General features: G+C 40.2%; 1 protein-coding gene across 1 annotated transcript in view; it reads left to right on the top strand.

Moving 5' to 3' along the window:
* The window catches only part of PLB1 (phospholipase B1), an 84,677-nt gene that overhangs the window by 13,566 nt on the left and 48,107 nt on the right, over window positions 1-23,004 (top strand). Inside the window, exons 12-24 of the mRNA XM_074579675.1 lie at window positions 2,772-2,850; window positions 3,509-3,613; window positions 5,154-5,246; window positions 11,393-11,461; window positions 12,279-12,359; window positions 13,828-13,894; window positions 14,628-14,686; window positions 15,782-15,855; window positions 17,222-17,265; window positions 18,106-18,214; window positions 19,152-19,203; window positions 21,123-21,203; window positions 22,728-22,793. Coding sequence (XP_074435776.1) covers window positions 2,772-2,850; window positions 3,509-3,613; window positions 5,154-5,246; window positions 11,393-11,461; window positions 12,279-12,359; window positions 13,828-13,894; window positions 14,628-14,686; window positions 15,782-15,855; window positions 17,222-17,265; window positions 18,106-18,214; window positions 19,152-19,203; window positions 21,123-21,203; window positions 22,728-22,793 — 979 coding nt within the window. The remainder of the gene's footprint in view (window positions 1-2,771; window positions 2,851-3,508; window positions 3,614-5,153; window positions 5,247-11,392; window positions 11,462-12,278; window positions 12,360-13,827; window positions 13,895-14,627; window positions 14,687-15,781; window positions 15,856-17,221; window positions 17,266-18,105; window positions 18,215-19,151; window positions 19,204-21,122; window positions 21,204-22,727; window positions 22,794-23,004) is intronic.

The following is a 23,004-nucleotide window of genomic DNA, read 5'->3' as shown; positions in this document are numbered from 1 at the left end:
TATAAAAGTATGTGACAGATTTTAGGACTCCACTTTGTTTCTGACAAACTTTCTCTGCAAGGCATATTTTTGCTAGGAAGAGTAGGTGCTTTTAATCCTGCCAACTTGGATAGCATATGTTTAAATATTGCACGCTGTGGTTGTGGTGGATGGACTGTGACTAGCAGCCACAGCCTCTCACTCACTTCCCCTTTTACCAACCCCCAGCAGGACAGGGGAGAGACTAGGAAGAATGAAAGCAAGAAATCTCACGGGTTGCGATAAAAGAAATCTAATAGGTAAAAGAAAAAGAAGGGGGAAATAAGTTACACAAAAGTGATTGCTTGCCACCTCCCATGAGTGGAGTGAAGTCCAGCCAGTCTCCAAGCAACAGTGACCTTGGAAGCCAAAGCACCTCTCCTCTTCCTCCTCCACCTCAATTTTTGTTGCTCAGCATGATGTTACATGGTATGGAATATCCCCTTGGCCAGTTCAGGTCAGATGTCCCAGCTGCGTCCCCTCACAATCTCTTGCCCACCCCCAGCCTAATCTCTGGGTGGGTCAGAGTGGGGAAAAAGAGAAAGCCTCAATGCTGTACAAACACTGTTCAGCAACAGCCAAAGCAATGGTGTGTTATCAACAGTTTTAGCCACAAATCCAAAACACAGCACCATATGGGCTGCTATGAAGAAAGTTAATTCCATCCCAGCCAGACCTAGTACTGTGATTTTGGTCACAAGACTGCACAGTCTACCTACCCCCAGCTCTTTAGTCAGTGCTACTTCTGCCCTGCAACTCTCGAGCTAGAAACTCTGAAGGCTCTTTAAAAGTTTAACTTTTTAGGTACCCACATTTGCAAAAGGAATAACTGGTCTTAAAGTACATTGTTAGGCTTTGCGAAAGCTACTACTTGGGTTTAGGGTATGGTACGAGGGAGGACACCTAGCTTGTTAAGTCCTTATAGTAGCTGCATGCCTAGATGCTTTCATCCATCTCTCTTCCTCAGTATCTTGTAACAAAAGTGTGAGTAGTTATGTCCTAATTTAGTACAGAGTAGGAGTGTGCACATGGACAGTTATGATGGAGTAGTTTACAGCTGATGAGATTACACTCCATCTTACTCCACAATAATTTTTTTCCTGTGCCTGTGGCATAAGACACCATATGTACTAATATAGTCATCCTGAAGTGTTTCACAAGCTTTGCACGTATACAACCAGGGAGACATTCCATCAATCAAGGAAGGCGTCTGGCTGCTCCATAACCACATGCTTAACAACAAGTATAAGCAGAGGAGAAGTTTTCCTTGTCAAAAGCAATTGTGTGGAGCATTCTAGCTTATTTCTCCTGCACAGGCACTGAGAGGAAAAATGTGCAACAGGTAGATGAGAGGTTGAAAAGATGGCTTGAGGAATATGGGCTTTGCTTATATTGAAGGCCTTGAAAAACAAAATGAAATAGATCTAATTTTTTTTTCCTCTGAGGAATTTTTGTATTTCCTCCTCAACTTAAGGGAATTTACTTTCTCATTGTCAGTGTGCTCTTGTGTAGCTATGTTTATCTGGTTGAACAGTTCCACCAGTTTGCAAGCCAGGTATTTCAGTGTTTGGTAAACTCCTGGGTTCACCTCAGCCTCAGGCCCAGATCGTCTCCCAGATAAAGGTCTTGGGATTTGGCTACCAAGTCCTCATTTTGAACTGTGCTTTGAGAGAAAAACATAAACCTATGTCTAAGAGGAAAGTCTTAGAGGAAAGTAGCTGACACTCCCAGTCCCATGTCAGTACCTAACTTTAGGCATTGAAGTTTGGGACACAAGAGGGATTTAAAGTTCTGTCCTTTATTAGTTTCTTACTAACTAGAAGTGCTGTCTGCAGTAAAAGTAGTGTGTGAACCACATTTTTAGGCATATAACTCTCTTCATGTATTGCATGAGGGCCTTCTGTTAGGCTTAGGTAAGATTCTGGTCCTGAGTTCATATTACTTTTACTTACCAGCAGTGATAAAAGCCCTTTAACAGAAAACTCCCATTTTATAGGTTTATCTAGAGTTCTGTGAAAATGAGAGTCTGATCCTGACAGGTACTTACTGCAAATCCCACAAAAAGTTTTCTCAGATTCCAGTCCATCCAGGCATTTTCAACTGAGTATATCATTGCTCTAACCAGACTAATCCTAACTGTATCTTATATTGTTCCTGTCTACAGCCTTGGTAGAAGGTCTGAGTTCTCCAACTAGCTGCAGAAATACGCAGTATGCATATCTCGCCTTGCAGGTCAGAAATTTGGCTGAGATTGGCTAGCTGTTTGACAGTGCCTGGCCATTCTTCAGCATATATAAGCTTTTGCGGTACTGAGCTTCCATCCGCATTTCTAGATGGAAGTCTTGTTGCCAAATACTAAGGCAGAAGTTCTTGTGGAAGTATTCTGAGGGTGTTCAATTTTCCTATGTGACTGTAGAGAGGGAAATGTTTGAAAACTAGTGCAGCTGCTATTTTAAGCCTGATCATGCTGCTAGCTTGTGAGATCCTGTGCTAATCAAAGTCTGGCATATTTGTCATCTGTCATCATTTGTCATCTTGCTGTCAAATCAAGAAGCATTCCAAAGCTCTGGACATGGCAATATACGTCATTCTACGTTTATATCAAAAATTAGATTGTTCCATGTAGCTTTCTCAATATATGCAACAATTTAGTCTTCAATATATGCTTGTCAGTGGCTTAGAAGAGTTCATGTTATCTGTCTTGTTTATTGAGAGTTCATGAAGCCTTTCATGGTTTTCATTCTTTTCTGCAGCAATCCAGGCAGGAATCAGTGCAATTGTGTTGGTGAACACTCCACATTAGATGATAACATATTGAGGTGGTCCTATCAGGTATGGCATCTTCTGTGTTACTTGGCTCTCATATTGCTAGGCATGTCATTTCATTTTCTAGATTGGACTGAAGTGAGGAGGTAGGGAAGGAATAGCAGTGAGGAAGTTGAGTAACAGTCTTTTTACCACATGCCCACAGCAATCCTGACCCCATTTCTTACATCAGGGACATTGGAGATAAGCTCTGTCTATACCTGAGTGATCTTGGTATCTCATGAAGTTTCTAATGACTATATAGCTTTCAGCAACCTAGGATTTGTTGTATCCCATCAGAGAAATGATCTGTCTTGTTCAGTAACCTGTCACGTGATTTAGAAGACAGAAACTTTATGTTAAGACAAAGACAGTTGTGCTGGAATTCCTCTTAAAAATGATAGGGAGGCAATAAGCATGGTATTTCATTGCCTTGCTAAGCTTGCTGCTCTTTCAAAGAAAGGTATGGTAAATCAGTATAGCTTTCTCAGAGCTACAAGGAGTCTCCAATTATTGTGTAAGATGATTTCATTAAAATACTGTCTTTGTTCTGGATTACAGAATTTGATTATTGTGGTTTATTAGGGATGGAGATAATCTTATTCACTTTAAGACCTGACGAACTGCACATACATTACACTCTCTACCTGATAATACTCATCTGTTTAAATGGTTTTCTATTCAGGATGCTTGGGAAAAACTGCTGGAGTCTGAGAGGTATGATCAAAAGGAAGATTTCACTGTCGTTCTTCAGCCTTCTTTCCAAGAAAGAAATCTGCTGCTCAGACCAGTGAGTAAACCTGAGTTGCTCCGTTCTTTCTGGACTGTATCTGCTGAGATTGAGTGCAATATTCAGCTGGTTCTTTCCTGTCTAAGCTGTGTGTAATGCCAGGAGACAAGGGTAGTTGGACACATGCAGAACACACCTCAGGATCAGACATGGAGGTCCTGAGAGTGGAGCTTGCTTCAGACAGTGTCAGTCAGAGAGCCTGTGTTTCTTGAATGCTATGTTCCTTGGAGAAATCGAGTCATGGCACCTTTGTAGATTAGGTCATGAGTGTCTGGAAACTGTCAGTGCTGCCAATTTGTCCGTATCTTTGCAGTCATCGGCTCATTCATCCCTGATCATGATCATGTGTGTTTGGAAACAAAGGCAAAAAGAAGGTAACAAGAAGTATTTAAAAAAGGAGGGGGAAAGATAAAGGTTTTGTAAAATCTGTTGGAAAGTAGAGTTACCTCCCTGCAATGAGGTTAATGCAGTCGGGGAACCTTGGAATTAATTTTGTCCAGATTTTGTATTTGGTATAGCCAGTGGGGAATGAATATAGATAGGGTTGCCTGGGATGTCAGACATAATTTTGCCATGGGTGATCTACAAAGGGAAGTTCAAAGCTCAAGGTTGTCTGAAACCTGGCAAGGAAAAGCGAAAATATTACTTACTAGATGATTGTTCACTCAGAGCAAGGTATCAAAATCCAACACATAATATTAGGTGGTGATTTGTAAAATAGGTTGGTGGTAAGTCTTGGTCTGGCTCCTGGGCATCATAACAACTCCTTGAATTTGTGGTAATTCCATTGCTCTCCTTAGCTCAGTATCAGAATAAAAAGGACTGGGAGAAGAAATCTGTTTTCCAGGAAGGTTGGGATTTGCTGTGTTGCGAAATGTTTCTTTTCTGCTTTGTCGTCTTATGCTGGGCTTGCTTTGTCAATGGTTGGCCCGTATGCAAATGGCAGACTTTTAACGTTCAGGGCATTACTTTTTCTCTTAGTAAATTGCTCTGTTACTGCCTTAAATGCCATCTTATGTCATAGATGGATTCTTAATTTCTTCTGATTTGTGGTACACCTAGAGGCCACCACGTGCAATCTTCCAAACCCTTCCAACATCTTCCAACAGTAACTTTCTTTTAAAAATAAGTATGATCTCTTCTGCATGCTCCCACTTTTTAAATGCACGTAAGTGTTAGCTAGAGGTGTTGTTTATTCCAAATCAGTCATGTGATCACGTCTGCATGTTTCCCTGATCTCCTATATGTCACTATTGTGGTTGTGCTTTGCTCTTGCTCTGGTCGTCTCGTCCTGTTGATGTGCAGTCCCTTCACTGCTACCTTACAGCAGTAAGTACAGCAATCACTTTGAGGAACAGCATCTGTTCTATCTTAACACACCAGTAGTAACTGAGATCAGCAACAAGTGGCTTAATTAGAGTATCAGAGATTGATGTTCTTGTGGATATCAATATTATTTTATAGAATGAGACCTTTTGTGGCTGAATGTCTCACCTTTTCATATTCTTCTTTTCTCATGCTGAAATGCTTTCTCTTTCAGGGCAGGGATGGTTTCATTACCACATCAAAGACACAAGTAGAAGCTCTGGAAGAAGATTATATTTTCATGGCTGTGGGTCTCTGGAACAACATGGTGAGCAGTACCACAAACACTGTTGCTTACTGGACTTAGTACGCATGCTTGGTAGCAACTCCATACTACCCAGACTGAGTAGCAAGGAGGGAGGGGAAGGAAGAATGTAGGAAAGAAACATCCCATGACTGCTATTCTCAGCTGTGCAGAGAGACTGCTCTCAAATAATACTAAGGCAAATCTCTTGCTCTTCTGTGGCTGCTACTTACTATCGAGACCTTTTTTGAAAGGTTTCCAAAGTAACCCTTTGGGAAGTCTCAGGAAGTAAATGACCTGTGACAGATGACAGACTCTTCTTTTGCTAGTCTTGCCTCTGTGATACAGTGGCACGGTGACAACTGAGGCTCGTCCTAGCCTGAGACTATAGCAATTATGCTTTTCTGTCTCCTCTGTTCTGTATCGATTCCCTTCATTACTAATGAGACTCATAAGGTTGTCTCCTCCTTAACCACCATCCTTCTGCTGTTGTTTCTTATACTAAAAAGGTGATAGATGGCCTTGAGGAGGTCCTATTAATTCCTCGAGAGCTGGATGTCCTACCCAGCTGAGGAAAGCCAACAAATGGTGCCTTCTAATGCGAGGGAGAGTGTGTCTGAGAGAAACCTGGACCCTCTGACCCACTCGAGCTTGAATGCAATGACCAGATCTGTAGGAGGCTGTTTCCTTCTGCAGGCTTGAGCTGCTGGCAGACAGCATTTGTGTGTGTGACTGAGTGGATGCACGTACAGCTGGAAGGGTTTACATTTTAAAATTGATGATGGGGGCAAGTGAAGAAACAGGAGTTGCTTTTCAATATGAATGAGACAAAAAAGCAGGCACATGGGTTTGGGCTCCCCAGAGCAAAGTAGGATGTTTCTGCTTAGTGCATATTATGTTTGGATGTGCCCTGATATTGGTGGTTTTGGATAAGATGTTGATTTTACTGTTCCTTCTGACTTAGAAACTTAAAAAATGTTCTGCTTTTGTTTTTCTAATAATCTTCTTATAACACATATAATTCACTTTAATTAAAAAGAATCTGCAATGGCCAATTATGTTAAAGACAAAAGACTTACTTTTTTTGCTTGTTGTGCTGTCTATCTGTTATTAAGATTTTCATCTGAAAGCACTTGCTATTCCTGTGTCTGTCCAAATTATCCTAAGCATGAAGGGAAAAAAGTCTATACTGTAACGGCGTTTTAGTAAACTGCATTTTAAATAAATCCATGCAGATTGGCATGTTCTTGTTTCCTTTTATGCTAATTCTGGCTGTAGTAACACTGTTGTAGCCCTGATCGTTTAAACTTGCAGGATTTGGAGGAAGAGTCTTTTATTCAACCAGATGATGTAATAGAAAAATCCTACAGTCACTCTAATAAAAGATATTGTCTTTTAGTTAATGCTAGAAGGACTTTAGTTAGTCAGTAGGAGCCAAAGAGTTAAAAATTGATCAACTGTTGAATCTCTAACCTTGGAATCAATGTGCTGCATGCAGTTATCTCCTTTGCTGTTATCTATGACATTCCTCGTGATGATGTCAAAGTTCCTACCTCAGTTCTTCTATCATAAAATAGATGCCATAAGATGCACATTGGCTTCTTTATTATTCTTTTGCCTTGGCCTCACTAGGCAATTAGTTGCACTAGTTAGGTGAACACAGCAGACTCCAAAAGTCAGGTTCCTGACTGTTCCTGCAGTTTTCTTCTAAAAAGAGTGAGTGAGCCCATGTCTTGGTGTCCCTTTCAGTATTGTAGATATTTACCTAGATCACACAATTACTATCACCTAAACACGATCTGTAAGATATTAGAAAGCAGTGGCATATCCTCCTGAGATACTAACTGTTATAAATATTGAAGCAAGTCAGGAGCAAGCCACACAAAGTATGAATATCCAATTTGCTGGGAAAAGTGGCCCTTTACATCTGCTTAGCATGGTTTTTCAATCAGAAAACTTTTAAAATGAAATGCTGAATATTCTTTCAGCTAGTGCAGAAAATGAATGCTTTGGACTGGAGAGGGACCACCGTGCTGCCAGTTTGGCAGCCTGTTTTGTGCCTCTCTGGTGGGAGTTGTTTGGGTCTAACTGAACCAAACTTGTCAGAATCTGAGATCTGACTGTGGTGATAGATCAGCCTGAACTGCTATGTTTTCTAGGGCTTATCAGTTGGAAACTGACCTCCAGCATTGAGTAACGTCCTTCCTTTTTTATCAGATTCTGCGATTAGCAGAGTCCATGTGCTTCTAATGGGCTTCACTTTAATTTTTTCCCATTTTTAATTTTTTCTTTTTTTTTTTCATTTTCCATTTTTTGCTTTTTTCTATGGCTTCTTACTGTCCAGCTTTTTAGATTTCAATTTATGCAGAATGCCAATACGAGGCATCTTGAATATTTTTTTGTAAGGATTTGTGATGGTATCATCCCCATTCCAAAACAGCTACGTTGCCTCCTTCAGATCCAGGCTCTGTAGAAGGGGGTTTCTCTCCTGAAGTTTAATAACTCATGCAAACATACTCAGTTAACCCAGCACTGATTTCTCTTTCCTGCCCTCTCAAATTTTTACACATAGCCTGCAACAAATTCCTTCTGTCTCTTCAGAAGATTTTTTTTTTTTCTTTACAGCTTCTGCCAGCAGAAGAGCCTTCCTCTTTCCCTCTGCTTCATTTTTCTGCCCATGTTTCCCCCTTGTCTGCATAGGCTTTGTTTTGCCTCCTGGTCTCTGTCCTTGAGCATCCTGTTCTTTGCTGTGTTACTCTATTCTTGTCACTTTAACTGCTAAGAGCATTTTGTGGAAATAGCAGAGGTGATAAATTGTGTAACTGTGTCGGGGCAGTTACCCAGTCTCAGGCAGTGACCATGCTGGGGAGCCACCAGAACTAGAGAATTGTCATAAAGGAGACAAATACCAACTTTGCTTTATTTCAGTGTTTTTCCTCAGTGTGAGGTGGTTTCTCTAGTGAGGGGACAGCCTAGGTGATCTGGAGGAAGAGCAAAATGTGGCAAACCACATCTTGCTGCTGGTTTGAAGGGAGGCTACAGGAATGGTAGTATTCCCTTCGCAACACCTTTTCCCCTCTGTTTTCCTGCTTTTTCTTTGTTTTAGTGGAATTTTCTTAGTACAGCTGGCAATCATTGTACAGGCACCTCTCTCGGTAGGTTCCTTGTCTGCCTGTGATGATACTCTGGCATGATGTAAAAGTAGATGATATGAAAGATGCTTTCCGCATAGGAAGCTCTGGCAGGTGTCCTCACACAGTATAGGTCATTCTAGTTATACTGGGAAGCCCAGCTAATGGTTTATGCTGACTTCTTTAAAAACAACACAAACCAACCCACAATGCAGTATTGGGAACTGATAGGAAATCAAGATTGTGACTTGCCAGGCAGCAAACACAGCAGAATCAGGAGGTGCCAGCGAACTGCCTTTGGAGAGTTTCCCTCCTCCTGCTGTCTGCCAGCCTGCCTTTACCTTGTTTGGAGGCTTAGTACCAGCCTTGGAATGATTACCTGCCTATTGACCAAAGGGCAAAACCTTGAAAATCTAGTGGCAGTTGTCAGTTGGACTGCACTTCAATCTGCTGAGAAGAAGCTGAGCTAGCACGTGTTAAGGAATTGTCCTAGGCATGGCTAGATATTTCATTAAAGCATTTCTAGCTAACTAGGAACTGTGCAATTCATACACTAAACATGTCAGAGAACAGTCAGCAAAATGACATTGGGTACCTAGGAAAAGCTGAGAGAGGTTAGTTGTTTACTTGGACAGCTTTTATGTTTACCACAGAGAGCCTAATTCATTAATTTTGGCAAATGCCTACAACGTTACCTCTGAAAATATATCTGGGGGCAAAGCTCCTTTCATGTGTGTGAAGAACTTAGACAAGAAGCACTTGCTCTTGTGTTTGGCATTCTTTTGTGTAACAGAAAAGACCACAAAAAAACCCATCTGCCAATCAAGAGAAAAACTGAAACCAGGCAAGAACCCAAATGGGAACAGCACCACAAGAGGCTGCCCGTGCCTCTCTTCTGTGTGCAGGGGTTTACTTAGGGACTTAGAAACTGCTACAGTACCAGAGCAGACTTATAACTATCCTGCATGAGAGATATGCTAGAAATCAGGGGAGGTTTTGGCTGACCACAATGCAGACTTGGTGCCCCATTTTCTGACCAGGACCTTGCAGCTCTGCTGCATGGGAGCTGTCAGTCTCTGCTGGGAGAACAGTGTTTCTGAGCCATCTGGAATGAATTGCCTCCTGGAGAAATTTGTTCTCATCACCTAACTCCCAGTGACATACAGGTGTCTAATACTTGTTTGAAATTCACTCCTAGCCAAGAAATACCACCGTTGTCCCATGTTCTGTAGGATCATTCTGTGCTGGAAGAAAAATATTTTCTTTTAAGAATGTCATTAAATAGCTCCTTTGTTTTGTCCAAGGGGGATGAGAAAGTACCAGCTCCCAATGTATCTTTTCTCTGAGCTTCATTATTTTGTGTGTTTCAGGGATGTCCCTTTTATTCATATCTCTCTCAAAAAAGCACCAGTTCTGTTTCTTCAAACGCTTCTTTCAAAGAATATCTAGCTCTGTAAACCTCTTCTCTATTTCTCTGAATTTTTCCATTATTTTCGTTGATGGAACAACCAAACCAGAATATAACATCCCTGCCCAGAATGTGCCGGTGACATCAAGCCTGTTATTGCTGTATTTTTCAGCGCCTTCAATCCTATTTCTTCTGCAGTCTGCTGCTTCTGGCAGCTGCTGGTGCAAACTGAGCTGAGGGAATCTAAAACAGTGGCCAACTCCTTTGGGTGTGATGATTGCAATTTAATTAGCACCTAGCAAGGTGCCTAAACAGGTGAAGTGATTCTTTGAGCTATTTGCCGTTTTGTGCTGTCAGTACTGAGTTTTGAATCATTCCATAATTTCTCATTAGCAACAATCCCTTCTCCATCTTGCTAGAAGGTGGATAACTATAAATATTATCAATTATCAAACCTCTGTGCAGAGTTGAAGTGCACTTTTTCATGTTGTTTAACATGTGTGAAAATGTAGGTAAGGAAATAGTTCTGGAAGGTGGGATAAATTAGCAAGCGTTTAGTTGCATGGTCTACAGCCACCGGAGAATTGGTGTGTGATCTTAATGTGTTATATTCCATGTTTCTGACTTCGCTGCAAAAGGAACTGCAGTAGAGGGAGTACATAAAGACAGTGCTCGTAAGACAGAAGGAAAAAAGCTAATGCAACACAAAAGGAAAACTAAAAATCTTCCATTTGGTGATACATTTATGTTAGGGATTTTGTACTTTTTGCTTCTGAGGTGAAGTGATGTGGTCTTACCCAAGCTTTGAGTGTATAATCTGTGTCAAAGCCGCGTTTTCTGAGGAGTTTCAGTAACACCATTTTTACTTCAAAGTTTCATTCTACTCGGGGTTGCTTTTCCTCCCACACAAAAGTCTTTACTTTCTTTATACTTTTGTATGAAAACTATAAACTGTAGCAAGCTGAAGAAAGATCTCCCAATGGTGCCTTTCTCAAATGTTCGTAAGCATGGTTTCACAGCCTGGGAAAAGACAAAAAAACCTGTGGCAGATGAGGCTTGGGAGGACGGACAGACTGCTGCAAAGAGTTGTTACCTGGCAGGGAAGCTGTGGCAACCCACCTTTTGTTTTCTCATACTCAGCCCAGCTGGGAAGTAAAACTGTCTTGCAAATCTCAGCAAAGTTTAAATTTTGCATACCATAAGGGGGGGAAACTAATCATGAGGATGGTTTAAGCTATGCTCTTTTAGAGCATCTCCACAGTTACTATGGTTAAGCTGATAAATAGTGACTCGATTGCAAGCAGTGCAATCTACTGTGGTATGAGATCAGTGCCTTGTGGGAAAAACATCTACAGGTTCGGCCTTCCCAACAGCAGAGTTAATGTGTGGATGCTTAATGATGATGGGATGACAGTCTGATCATGCAAGAGGCCTTGTTTTCGGTTCCTTGCTTTTGTAGGTATACATGTGGTATGTTATACATAGATAAATATTTATCATAAGCAAAACAAGTTTTTAAATATATGGACCTGATGGAAAACTCCAGGCACTAGAGCCTTTGCATTGCTGCTGTTCTCCCTTCCCTCCCCCACACAGCATATGTACGATTCCTCTGTTCTCTCCCTTTCCAGATGGAGCCGGTTGGACAGAAGCAGCCTTATGATTTCACAAAAATGCTTCAGGTGCAGTGTCCATCTCAGGTAAAAGGGTTTCCTTATTACTGTGAGATTTTATTTACTTTCTGCAGAATTTCCAAGTCTTGAAATACTGTGATTGTCTTCTGAAGTTCTTGGGAATGTGCACTTACTCAAGATACTGCACTGTTAAAAACTCAGTGTACTTCCAGTTCATTGACACAGACTCTTTATTTTCTAAAGATGAAATTATGAAAACAAGAACTTCTGACATAATTTAGTTAAATCATTTTACTGTGTCAGATGTTTTTTTATTCAAAATATAACTAGCTAATCTGAATTTATTAATTGCCGATATCAGGGGTCTATTATCAGTATTAAAATCTGTGTCACCAATGAAATTCAATCCATGTATTTTATATAATTTAGCTTTTCTGTAATTTGACTCTGTCTGCTGCCAGGTTTAACTGTTTTAGTCCCCAGAGCTGTCAGTAGCCCAGTAGTATCTTCAGGGTGTGAGCATCTCTGGTTCAAAGAACAAGTTCTTGAATGTTTTTGCATTTAAGCTCTAACTTGAATAATTTGATAGTGATAAAATATTACTGGCATCCGAAAGCTTCACTGAACAGCAATTAAAGCATGAAAGAAATTGAATTATGTGTTTTGTTTGATGTCAGGTTTAAGGCAAGAGGTGGTGCAGTCCCTAGAGCATACCAGGGCTTAATTTTCAGGTCTAACCTGACTTATTTCACTAGTGCAATGTTAATTCAAAAATATAATACTGCAAAGATTTTCTTCTCTTGGAAAACCTAACCAGAAGACTTCAAGGTCAGCTGACTGTGTTTCCACTAACGTTGGTAAACATACTCTCTTCGCTCTGCAGGAAAATCCATATTTGTTCACATATAGAAATAGTAACTACTCATCTTCCCTGGAGACATCAAACACCAAAGAAATATCTCAGGTACAGTAGCACTGTTTGCGTCATATGGACCGAGTGTATTCCAGGCAGTGGGGCAGGTGGGTGAGAGTGTGCTGGAGCCTAATTAAACAACACTACCTGGGAAAACTAAATACAAACCTCCATCTCTTTATTTCCATGCTTGACTAAATAGTCAGATGCTTAACAGTACATTTTCTCCTTGGTGAATTTTGTGGAGTGTGATTTAAGGTAGATGTGTTCAGCCAGCCTAAACTAAGTCTTGCCTTCACTGTTAAAAACCTTTTTTAAACATCTTAAACAGTGTTAATTTCCCTGGGATAAGAAGACGGAAAATTTAGTCCTGGAGGAAAGTAGATCAGATCAGCATGACGCCACTGTATGGGTCTGATTTTGTCTTGTTTATGCCATAGTAAAACTGAAGAACAATGGATTATTCGTTTTTCTTTTTTGTGAGTTAGTTGCAGATTAGATGTGCAGAGATAAATGGCTGTGCTTTTTTTTTTTTTTTTTTTAAGTCATGGTACTCTGGTTCTGAGCAGAGCTTGGTGCTCTTAAGCAGCAACAGAGGGAGGTGATAACGCTCATTTTCATGCACAGTGTTTAGACCACATCTGCACTCAAAATGGCCTATGCGTCATCGGAATACACATTTCTCCTCTCATTTTAATATAATGCCAACTGTTTTGTTAGTTACTCTGGATGTATAGACATCTCCCTGGGGCGATGGTACCTACCACTCTGACTTTTGGTGGTAGTTATAGTGTAGGACACAAGAAGAAACACTGTGTTATGTTTGTGGGTTTGTTTTTTGTGTGGGGTTTTTTAAATAAAAAAAACAAACCAAAATGAAACAATGGGACAAGACACACACATTTATTTTCCTTACGCAAGTTAGCCTACTTAAGGAGTTCTGTAGAGAAATTTGTTCCAAACACATGTCCTTGGGTCTTGTGCAATGCTCTGCTCTGGTACACTGACAGTCAGCCTTCACTGACTGTCCTTGGGGCGCTTCCATCAGTTGATGGCAAGCCAAAAGAGCCAGGAGGGAAAATCCCTGGCTGCATGTAGAGGGCTGCGCGCAGAGAAGGCAGACTCATGGCCTGCTGACAAAGGTACAGTTTCGTGCTGGGATATTCCAGGGATGTTCAAACAGTTTCTTGCGAAAAGAGGCAAGCTCGCCTAGCTCGGAGTATGGCCACACAAAATGTTGCATAGCTGAACACGGCACAGCACGGAGTCTGAAATAACTGGCCCTGCTGGTAGGCAAGAGCCATGCTGCACTAATATGGCCATGTGACTTCTGAGCAGGCTGAGCTTTTGTCTGCCTTCAAAGGGCAACTGTAGGCATGGCCTGAGGACAGGCTGAGCTGGGAAGACGTGTACAAAGTGCGTGGGAAATTTGTTAATCAAATGCCTGAAACATAAATGGTTTTTCGTGACCAGAGTATAGTGAGTCTGATGCAAAGTCTTGCCCTGTCTGTCTTTTCAGGAGAGGATTTATGGAACAGATATTCCCTGTTTTGACCGGGATCCCTCTGATACCGTTCCAGTTTCAGGTACAGTCCTATACAATTTTATTGTAGAGCTACTTCATTTGATGATAGAAGTGGAACAGGAACTGGGTTTAATTAGGAAAGGTACACTTTTCTTTGAAGCAGTGCACTCTATTCACTGTGGCTTTTAAGATCCTGTTTGGAACAAAGTAAATAGTTGTATGCAGGATGTAAGTTCTCCCTCAAGGATGGTAAAAGCTTATGCAACTGCACCTTCCATGTACAAAGAAGTGACAGTGGAAAAGACAGGAGGTAGTTGGGTACTTCAGTTGCAGAGGTGGGTAAACTGCGTATGTGTGAAGTAGGGGCTTTTGTGAGTGCAGTCTGGGGTGCAAAAAGCCACATGGAATTCTGTCCCTGGGTGGATTTTGTCTTCCCTCAGAAGCTGTGATGGTTCCCAGATTTCCACCCTGTGCTGGCACCAGAGCTGTGCCTGCTTTTCAGTCACTTCCACTGGTTAGAACGAATTTGAGTAAGCACAGATGACAGACCAAAATCTTACTGCCTCCCTTGTTGCTGTAGCTAATGCCCAGCTATGGTACCAAGAGCCGTTTCTCATTTGATGCCTGTCAGTGTCTGTCATTTTGAGCTGATGCTGTCATGAATATTAAAATACTGTCTTTGCAATGCTTAATGCTTTATGCTTATTCTAAGGAAAAATTCTGATAACCATCACAATTTGAAGTTTTCTTTCTTTCCTCTTTCCTTTACACTATCTTTATTTTTTATTTATTAGTTCATAATTTGAAGCCGGCAGATATTCGTGTAATTGCCGCCCTGGGAGATTCGCTCACAGTAAGTAAAGATCACTGGATAACCATCGTTAAAGCAAGCAATGAAAAAGCATTTTTCAATTTTTAACTGGAGAAATAGAATACATACAGTTATGCTCTATTGAGCCAAACATTTTTTTTTCACATATTCTTTTCCACACTCCACCTTGACTGACTGATAATCAGATCATGAGTCTAATTGAGCACACAGTTCCCATTTAAAGTCCACAAGAGTGCCACACAAGGAAGAGCCAGGAGATTAGATTGCACAGCAGTAAAACCAGCCTCCTAGAGTGGACTTGCAACAATTGCTTTTCTTTATTGATTCTCGGCAAATCCCAAGGTATTGGCCTTCAAAGCTATTAGTGAGCAGCATAAATAGAAAGAAAAAAAAATCTGCAGCTAATTGTGTCTATGTGTATAGATATATGCTATAATAAATATATATATGATAATACCAAGCTTATAAAGTTATGTTCATTTATACTAACTAAATGTTTGAGTAAAATTGCAATAAATCATCATGTGTATGAAGTGTAACTTATCTTGAGTTTTTTTTTTTTTTTTTTTGGATACTGTTTCTGGAACTACATAAACTTGTTACCCTTAGACTGGCTGTGATTCTTCAACCAGTGACGGCTGCTTCGCAGTGCATATCATAATTCATGTGTCTTATGTGTTCTGTGCTAATTACCACATTAAATCCTTGTAGTGCCCTTTCTTGGGGAAACTGGGTGAGGGAATATGAAAAATCGCCACGCCACTTTTTAATGTAAGGAACATTATAATAAATTATTCATTCAGGACCATTGCTATCTTATTTATTCCTTATGTAAATTTAGAATTATACGAGTATTTTGAACATTCTCAACCAATTTTTTTCCCTACTTGATCTAATCAAGAAGTTGATAGAAGAGGGTAATTCACTGGAGCAGAATTAAAATACCCTCAGCCCTTGATCCTCTTGAGAACAAGGGTCTGTTATATTTTGGTAAGATGACGTAGCTTGCTTCATTAATATACTCTTCAATTATTTTCAGTAGGATCAGTCAGAGAACTAGTTACTGTAGAAATTCTTATTTTCTGAAGGTGAACTCCTCTTTTCTCCTGCTTCCAGGCAGGTAATGGGGCAGCATCCAAACCCCATGATGTTGCGGATGTCCTGACTCAATACCGAGGTGTTTCTTGGAGGTGAGTCCCAGGTATTTCCCTCCCACCAGCGGGAGGGAATCCGTTTTCTCGTGTCTTGATATGTATAGTTGTTTTTGTAGCAAATGGAATCTTGTGGAGAGTGAATGTGACTTCACGTTTTGCATGGAGGCACATGGTTGTGCTATTCAAACTAGTGGTTATCTCGAGTATGATGTAGCATGGCTGGAACAGGCCTGGATACACGGATAAACAGTGGTCCTTGTTAAGAAGGTCTCGACTCTTCAGATGGTTGTAGCTATTGCAAAGGGGACTTTGAGATCCCAGTGGCATTGCACCACTTGCACACTCTGCATTTCTGTCCCTGCTGTTTGTGTATTCTCTCTGCTCTTGTGGCCCACGTCACCCATTTGTCTCATTTAAAATCAGTGGTCTACAAAAAAGTGAAAATGGGATCTTTGCTGCTGCTGCTGTTTCATATGCTGTATCTATTTCCTTAACCCTTTCCCAGCATTGCTTACATCAGGCAGAACAGTTTATCAATTATGAGTCAGTACAGACTCTTATATATGTAGCACTTGATTAGACAGGTCAAAAAGTCACTCTGAAGAAAGGTGATCATGTTCGCTTGTTATTCTGCAACTGTAAATTTATGATTTAACACCAAACCTGTCAGGCTGATTTTCTGTTCGTCACCTCTTACCCCATCTCAGTCACTGCAGGTCTATAAGAAGTTTAAACAGGTACTAAAGCACTTCAAAATATTCTGTTCCAAATTAAAGGGATACTTTAGAGGTGTTTTAAGTCCATCTTTTTGTATTTTGATCTTTAATAATAATCTGCTGGCATTTGGGGTGGGGGAAGTATACTAGCATTTTCTACAGCATGGAGAGTAAAGAGCACGTAGACATATGTTGAATTTTACCAGTCTAGCAGTATTCTTCCTGCTGAGTGAAATGGGGGGCAAAAGGTATTGAGTATACTTATCAGTCTGACGTATATGCTTTTAGAACTTGTTGTTATGGATACAAAGGATTTGTTAACTAAAAATGGAAGTAATAAATATTTTAATAGGGAGAAAAATATCAAAGATGACGGCTTTAAAAAAAAATAATCTAATTTCTTTCAGCTAGGTTTGAACACATGCCAAGACACGTGAGAGAATTCAAAGGGCAGCTCTAGTGTACAGAGCTTTTAATATGATTACTATGATTATGACAGAGTCTCTGATTTTGTGACCCTGTTGGTATGCACAGAAAGAGCTTGCTTTGACTTGGTACAACCACCAGAGAATGTGCTGTGTACACGTGTAGAAACCCCATGAGGGGGAGCTGTCTGTCTTAGTCCGTTGCCTTACCAAGTCCATCGTACATTGGAACACGTTTTCCTTGTTCTTTCTTTTTAACAGTGTTGGAGGAAATGAAAACATAAGCACAGTCACGACACTAGCAAGTAAGTGCCTATTCCCGTAAACCTGATAAATATTGGGAGCTGTTTATTAAAACAGCTGTTGTTATAAAAGAAGACATGAAGAAAGATTTACAATTTGTAGCATGACAGCACCAGTCCCTTGGTATTCAACGTCCAGTGCTGAGTGAAAGTTGCATAATGACCAAGCTGTAATTTGCTGTGCATGACTTAACTATGTATTTTGTAATTCCCAGGGGTTTGGTTGTTTCAATATTCTCCTGTTGTTGGTTATAGTTCTGCCCAAAATGTGTTGAGGATAGATGAATCAAAGATCTTAGATCAGAGCCTAAAGAAGCTATTTTGACTGTATGGGAAAGTTGTTCTAGGCAGTAGCAGAATCACTTTACAAGATCAGATTTTACATGCTTTTTAGAGGTCAAGGCGATCTGGGGTGTTGTAAGGCTGCTTTGTAACCTAAGATCTAGAAGGGAATCTTGGGTCTTTGGGGTTAATACATCTGGTGAGATCACGCTAAAGGATTTGATTCCAACCCATCTGCAGTTAGAGTATGACGGCATGAGAGTCTCCCTCCTGAGCGTAGGGTTACTCAGCCTCGCTTACCAGGCGAAATGGTATTGCTAGCCAAGATGGTCGTGTTAGGTTGTGAGATGATACCTGAATTTGTGAAATTCAGAAATCTTGAAGGCAAGGAAGTATTTGTATGGTGTTGAATCTCCACATTTATTATAGTTAAAGGTTATTTTTTTTTAATAGGTATCTCTTAAAGCTTTTTAAAGGTCTTTTACTAAAGTCTAATCTTTATAACCTCATTTGCTACCTGCTGCAGTACGCAACATTTCAGGGTGCTGTCTTTTTCTGCAGACATTCTTCGTGAGTTCAACCCATCCCTGATAGGGTATTCCATTGGCACTGGAAAGGAGACTACAGATAATGCTGCACTCAACCAAGCTGTGGCAGGGAATCGTGCAGAGTAAGAGGAAATCTCTTTTAATTTTAATGGAAAGCTGATTTTTCTTTAAAACTCAGTTCTAACTTAAAAAAGCCCAAACCCTGGACTTTGGCAGGAGCACAATAAGGCTGATAGGCAAACCGAAATATATAACTTTAGCCCATCTCTAGCATGAAGGCCAAAAATTTGTGATGGGGACTTTGCGATGTTTTGAATCTCTGTCAAATAAATTAGCAGCAAAAGCAATGCTTTCTCTAGTATTTTCAACCAAGAAGCACAAAACACGTTACATGCGCTACTCAGAAAGCTTCACATCCCTATTGTGAGGCAGAGAAAAAATATTCCTATTTTATAGGAGGTATTTTCAAACCTGCTTGTAAGCAGGACCAAGAGTTTGTGTAGAGAAACTAGGAGAAAGTTGTGGGTTGCCTGTGGTCAGTCTGTGGCAGAACTGGGAATTAACTAGAGACCACTATGCTCCGTCTTCAGTGAAATTCCTATCGTCTCTTTTTCTCTTGGGAAGGCTTCTGATAAGACATGCCTCAGTGACTTGAGGGCACGTAATAACATTGATACATGCACGGATGCTTCAGTGGGGTGTTTATCAATGGCATCTGTACGATGTCGGGAAGGAGCAAAGTGCATTTATTTTGTGTCAGCCCAGTGCATTTTCTATATAGCTTGTAAAAGTGTAACTATGCAGCATTTGCAAAGTGCTTGAGTGCCTGTTGGATACTAATTGTTTGACTTTTTTTTTTTTTTCCCCATCACTATCTCAAAATATAGCCTTTTTGGAGTATCATACCTTTTGGTCAATGAAAATTGTACTTTCCCAGGTTTTTTTAGCCGTTATGTGAGGGAGGTCCATTCATCAGCTTTTCTATTAGCCTTGCTGGCTATGCAGGATTCTTTTTTTTACTGTTATTATTTTATGATTTTATTTTTCTCTTCTCTTTAGGGATGTTCCTGCACAGGTTAGAAGACTGGTGGACCGCATGAAGAACGACACTGTGAGTTTAACATGTCATTAATATCTTTAGAATGAAGTTATATGGCATCATTAGTTTCTAACAGACAAACAGCAGATGCCAAACATTAAAACTATGGGTACAGCCGTGTACAGTGTAGTATTCCCTAGTGCAGAACGTGAGTCAGTACAAAATAATCTATGGCTTCGTCTTAAGTGAATTTGTACCAGCATGTGATAGTTACTATCAAACACAAATAATTGTAATCTTCTTATCGTTTTTACTGCAAGTGGCTGGTAAATTCAGCACTGTTGCTTCCCCTCCCAACCTACATTACCCTGTAAAGTGACTGAACTTTGCTAGGATTTTGCTGTGGTACTATTCATTATCTTGTAAGCACGTGGTTTTTCCAGCAGTAATGATACGCGCTAGGATGGTGAGGGCAAGCTTTTCAAGTGGCAAATCTCATGTGGAGTGAACATGTGAGATGAGGAAAGGACTTGTTTTCTTTAGAAACAATTTAGTCCCTTCTTTCACTTAGTCATCAACTGATTTTTGATTTTAGGAATTATTTGATTAATGGTCTGTAAAACACACATTAGGATGAGGATCACTTGCAGATTTTTCACCTCAACTAGTGCTTTGAATGTTTGCTATTTGTAATTTGACAAACATGCTATGCAATCAGTGGCCTAAGTTAGATGATGTTATTTTGGCTTTCCAATTGTGCATTTGGAAAGCAGCCAAAAAGCCTTGAAAATAACTGTGTGCATGTCTAGTATAAATACTCTGGTGAATAACATATTGGCAAAAATATTTGCAGTGCCTTTCTTTTTGATTCACTTTCTTTTAAACAAGATTTCACTCTGGCTGTATCTGAAATGAGATTAAAAGGGATAGCAACTAACAATGAAGTGGTTGGATGCTTTTCATTCAAACCATTCAAGGCTTCTAAGTATTATTCTGCTGTATTTATCAGCTTGGAAAGGTCACACAACAGAAATTAATACAAATACCTTTTATTTACTAAATTCTTTCTAACTAAAAGGATGTTCATATTGGATGTCATATATGCTCTTTGATTTAAGAGCTCCCCCTTTTTTTCCCTGCTTTTTAAAAACACTTGTTTAGTGCAGGAGGAAAATTTTCCCCTCTTTTAATTTGGATAAGTACATATTGAGACGAAACTACTGAAGAGTGTGTTTACTAGTTGGGATGTGTTGCCTTCTGCCTTTGAAGATAGATGTTTTTAAACCACTTGAGGCTGATGTACTATTGCTGCTTTTCTCAGTGGTGTTTTGCACTGAAATTGGAGTGCTAAGATATTGAGTACAACATCTGCTACATGGTACTAAGCATATCTGAACCTTTCCTCAAGGCTAAGAAGATGTGTGTTTACTGCAGCATATTTTCCTTGCATTAGGTAGCCCTTTGCAAAATCCCTCCAGAGGAAAAAGTGCTATAATTCTTTACCAGTATCGTTAGATAGAGTTAATATTGCCTTTCTATTCTTTGCAGTTTGTCTCACAATAAGACCAAAATATAGTGCCCTCCAGGGTTTTCCAGCAGGATAGCTGCATTATTTATGACACAGTAGGACATATACCATCAGTTTTGTAATGAAGATATATTCCTAGAACTGCAGGAGGAGTCACTCAGTGTATACGCACAAGATAGTGCTAAGAAAAGCATACACATGGATTTTGAGCAATAGTTTCCTAAAGCAAATAATTTTGCATGGTGCTACTGATATTGGAAAACCTTATTTAGATCATACTAGTTTCTACGCTTTGTCATGACTGAAAATTTATTTTTGTTGTGGATGCTTAGAGAACTATAGCCAGGTATCCTGAGAAATGTTAAATTTGTGTTTAGTATGTTGACTGCCCCTCTTCCCTTTCTTTCTTTCTTTTTTTTTTTTTTAATTCAATAACTTTCATTCCATCTCTTTCTGTGTGCAGAGAATAAATTTGCAGACTGACTGGAAGGTCATAACACTTCTCATAGGAGGAAACGACCTATGTGATTTCTGCAAGAATCCAGTAAGTCCCCTGCTGCCTACAGCATGAACTGGGACACCCTGGGCATAGGTTCTCTATGCATTGCAGTGGGTGAGAGGGCAGAACTCAGTGAGTGAGACCAAAATAAGGTAGGTCTTATTTGTGCAGCTCTGGAATGTAACTGTACTGAGACCTTCAGGTTGTCCAACTTAATGTTCTGATAAATGAAGCGGTATCTTTAGAACACCTGTAAGTTTTGCTGATAACTAAGATAATCTTCCATTATCTACTCACTTTACCACCTGTAGATAAAAGGGCAAAGGTTTTTGCTCTTCTTTGCCTTGTGCACAGTCATACTCCTTAGTCTTACTTGGTGTTCTCTTATCAGTTTCAGTGCTATGGGAATGGTTCCATCCGCAGCTCATGCTGATGCAATTATATATAATATAATATAATATCTATTGTATATGTATGTAATATATATACATACTGTATATAGCCTTTGGTATGTGTGAATACAGAGAAGGTGAAAGGCTGTGGCACACTCCTCACTTAGTGATGAGTCTTACCTACTTTTAAGCAGCAGAGCACACACTTTTCATTTTGCATGATTAATTTCAGATCAGGAAAAACAGCAAAGCAGCACAGCAAGATGGTTATAAAACAAGGAAGGGAGCAAATTAACCATTCCTACCTACTGCTCCTGACCCAGACACAAAATGGCAGTCACACATGAGTGTGGGTGGCAAGGAGATAGCATATCTGCATCCACAGATCACCGTGATACTTCCTTTACGTTGCACAGCCACAAATAGTGCCAACCACAATGCTCTTGGTGAGCTGTGATTTAGGAAATGAATAAGGGAACTGAGCTGTCTGGTTTTGTGAGTAGGCCAGTGGGGCTCTCAACAATCTTTTGCTTGAAATTAAATCAAAGAGAATTAAGGCTGAAAAATAAGATAGGCGTTTCTCATAGGGAAGCTTATCTGATTGTCGAATAGTTCCACAAGTGAAGAAATAAAAGTTGGATTACTTGAGACAATTAAATTAGAGGGTTTAAGCCACCCAAATGGAACAGGGAAATTTCACTGCTGAGAGGCAAGTATATATTCCCAGATAAACACCTAAGCTTTGCCAGTTATTATTTGTGGCAGGTAAGGAGCATATGGGAGGCGTGTTGCTAATTTTACATACAGCAGAAATAAACCGATCTCTCCCAGAGACACTCCCTGTTTGTGAGTTGCCAGCCATGCTTTTAAGACCAGCCCAAGCAAGCCTGGGGATGGAGGATGTGGTGATGCCTGATAAAGGCCCCTGAATCTGCTCCCTCACTGGTATCCAGCGGCTGCTAGATCTTTTCTTGTGAGTGAGACAGCTGTGATGGGGAAAGAAGAAAAGCAGAGACAGGACAGTTTTGCCTAAGACTCTGTTACTCTTGACCCAACAGTTAAAAACACAAATGGTGCTGTGAGAGCATTCTGTGTGAGAGCTAGCTGACTCTAGCTAGTCACTGTTGTGCCTGCTTGAGTAAACTGATAGCAAAATTCAATCCCCTTGCTTCAACAGGTATCCTATTCTCCTGAAAACTACACCTACAACCTGCAAAAAGCTTTGGACATGCTTCACAGCGAGGTAAAACAAACTTTTCTAGTGTGTGGGAGTGAGGATCGTGTTCTGTTTGTAAAGCAGTCACTGACTATTGATTGAGAATTTTGTTCATTGCTTTCATATGTGGACCAGTGCTGTAAGCAGAGATGCTTGCTTGCAGGAAAATCTTTGTGAGAGGCAGCAGAAAGAGACAGAGAAATATTTTACCAAAGGAATAAGGATGTGCTCGGTTCTA

Source organism: Larus michahellis, chromosome 3 (assembly GCF_964199755.1).
Source record: "Larus michahellis chromosome 3, bLarMic1.1, whole genome shotgun sequence".
Lineage (NCBI taxonomy): Eukaryota > Metazoa > Chordata > Aves > Charadriiformes > Laridae > Larus > Larus michahellis.
Note: the sequence above shows the minus strand (reverse complement) of the source record. Positions and strands in the feature narration are given on the sequence as shown.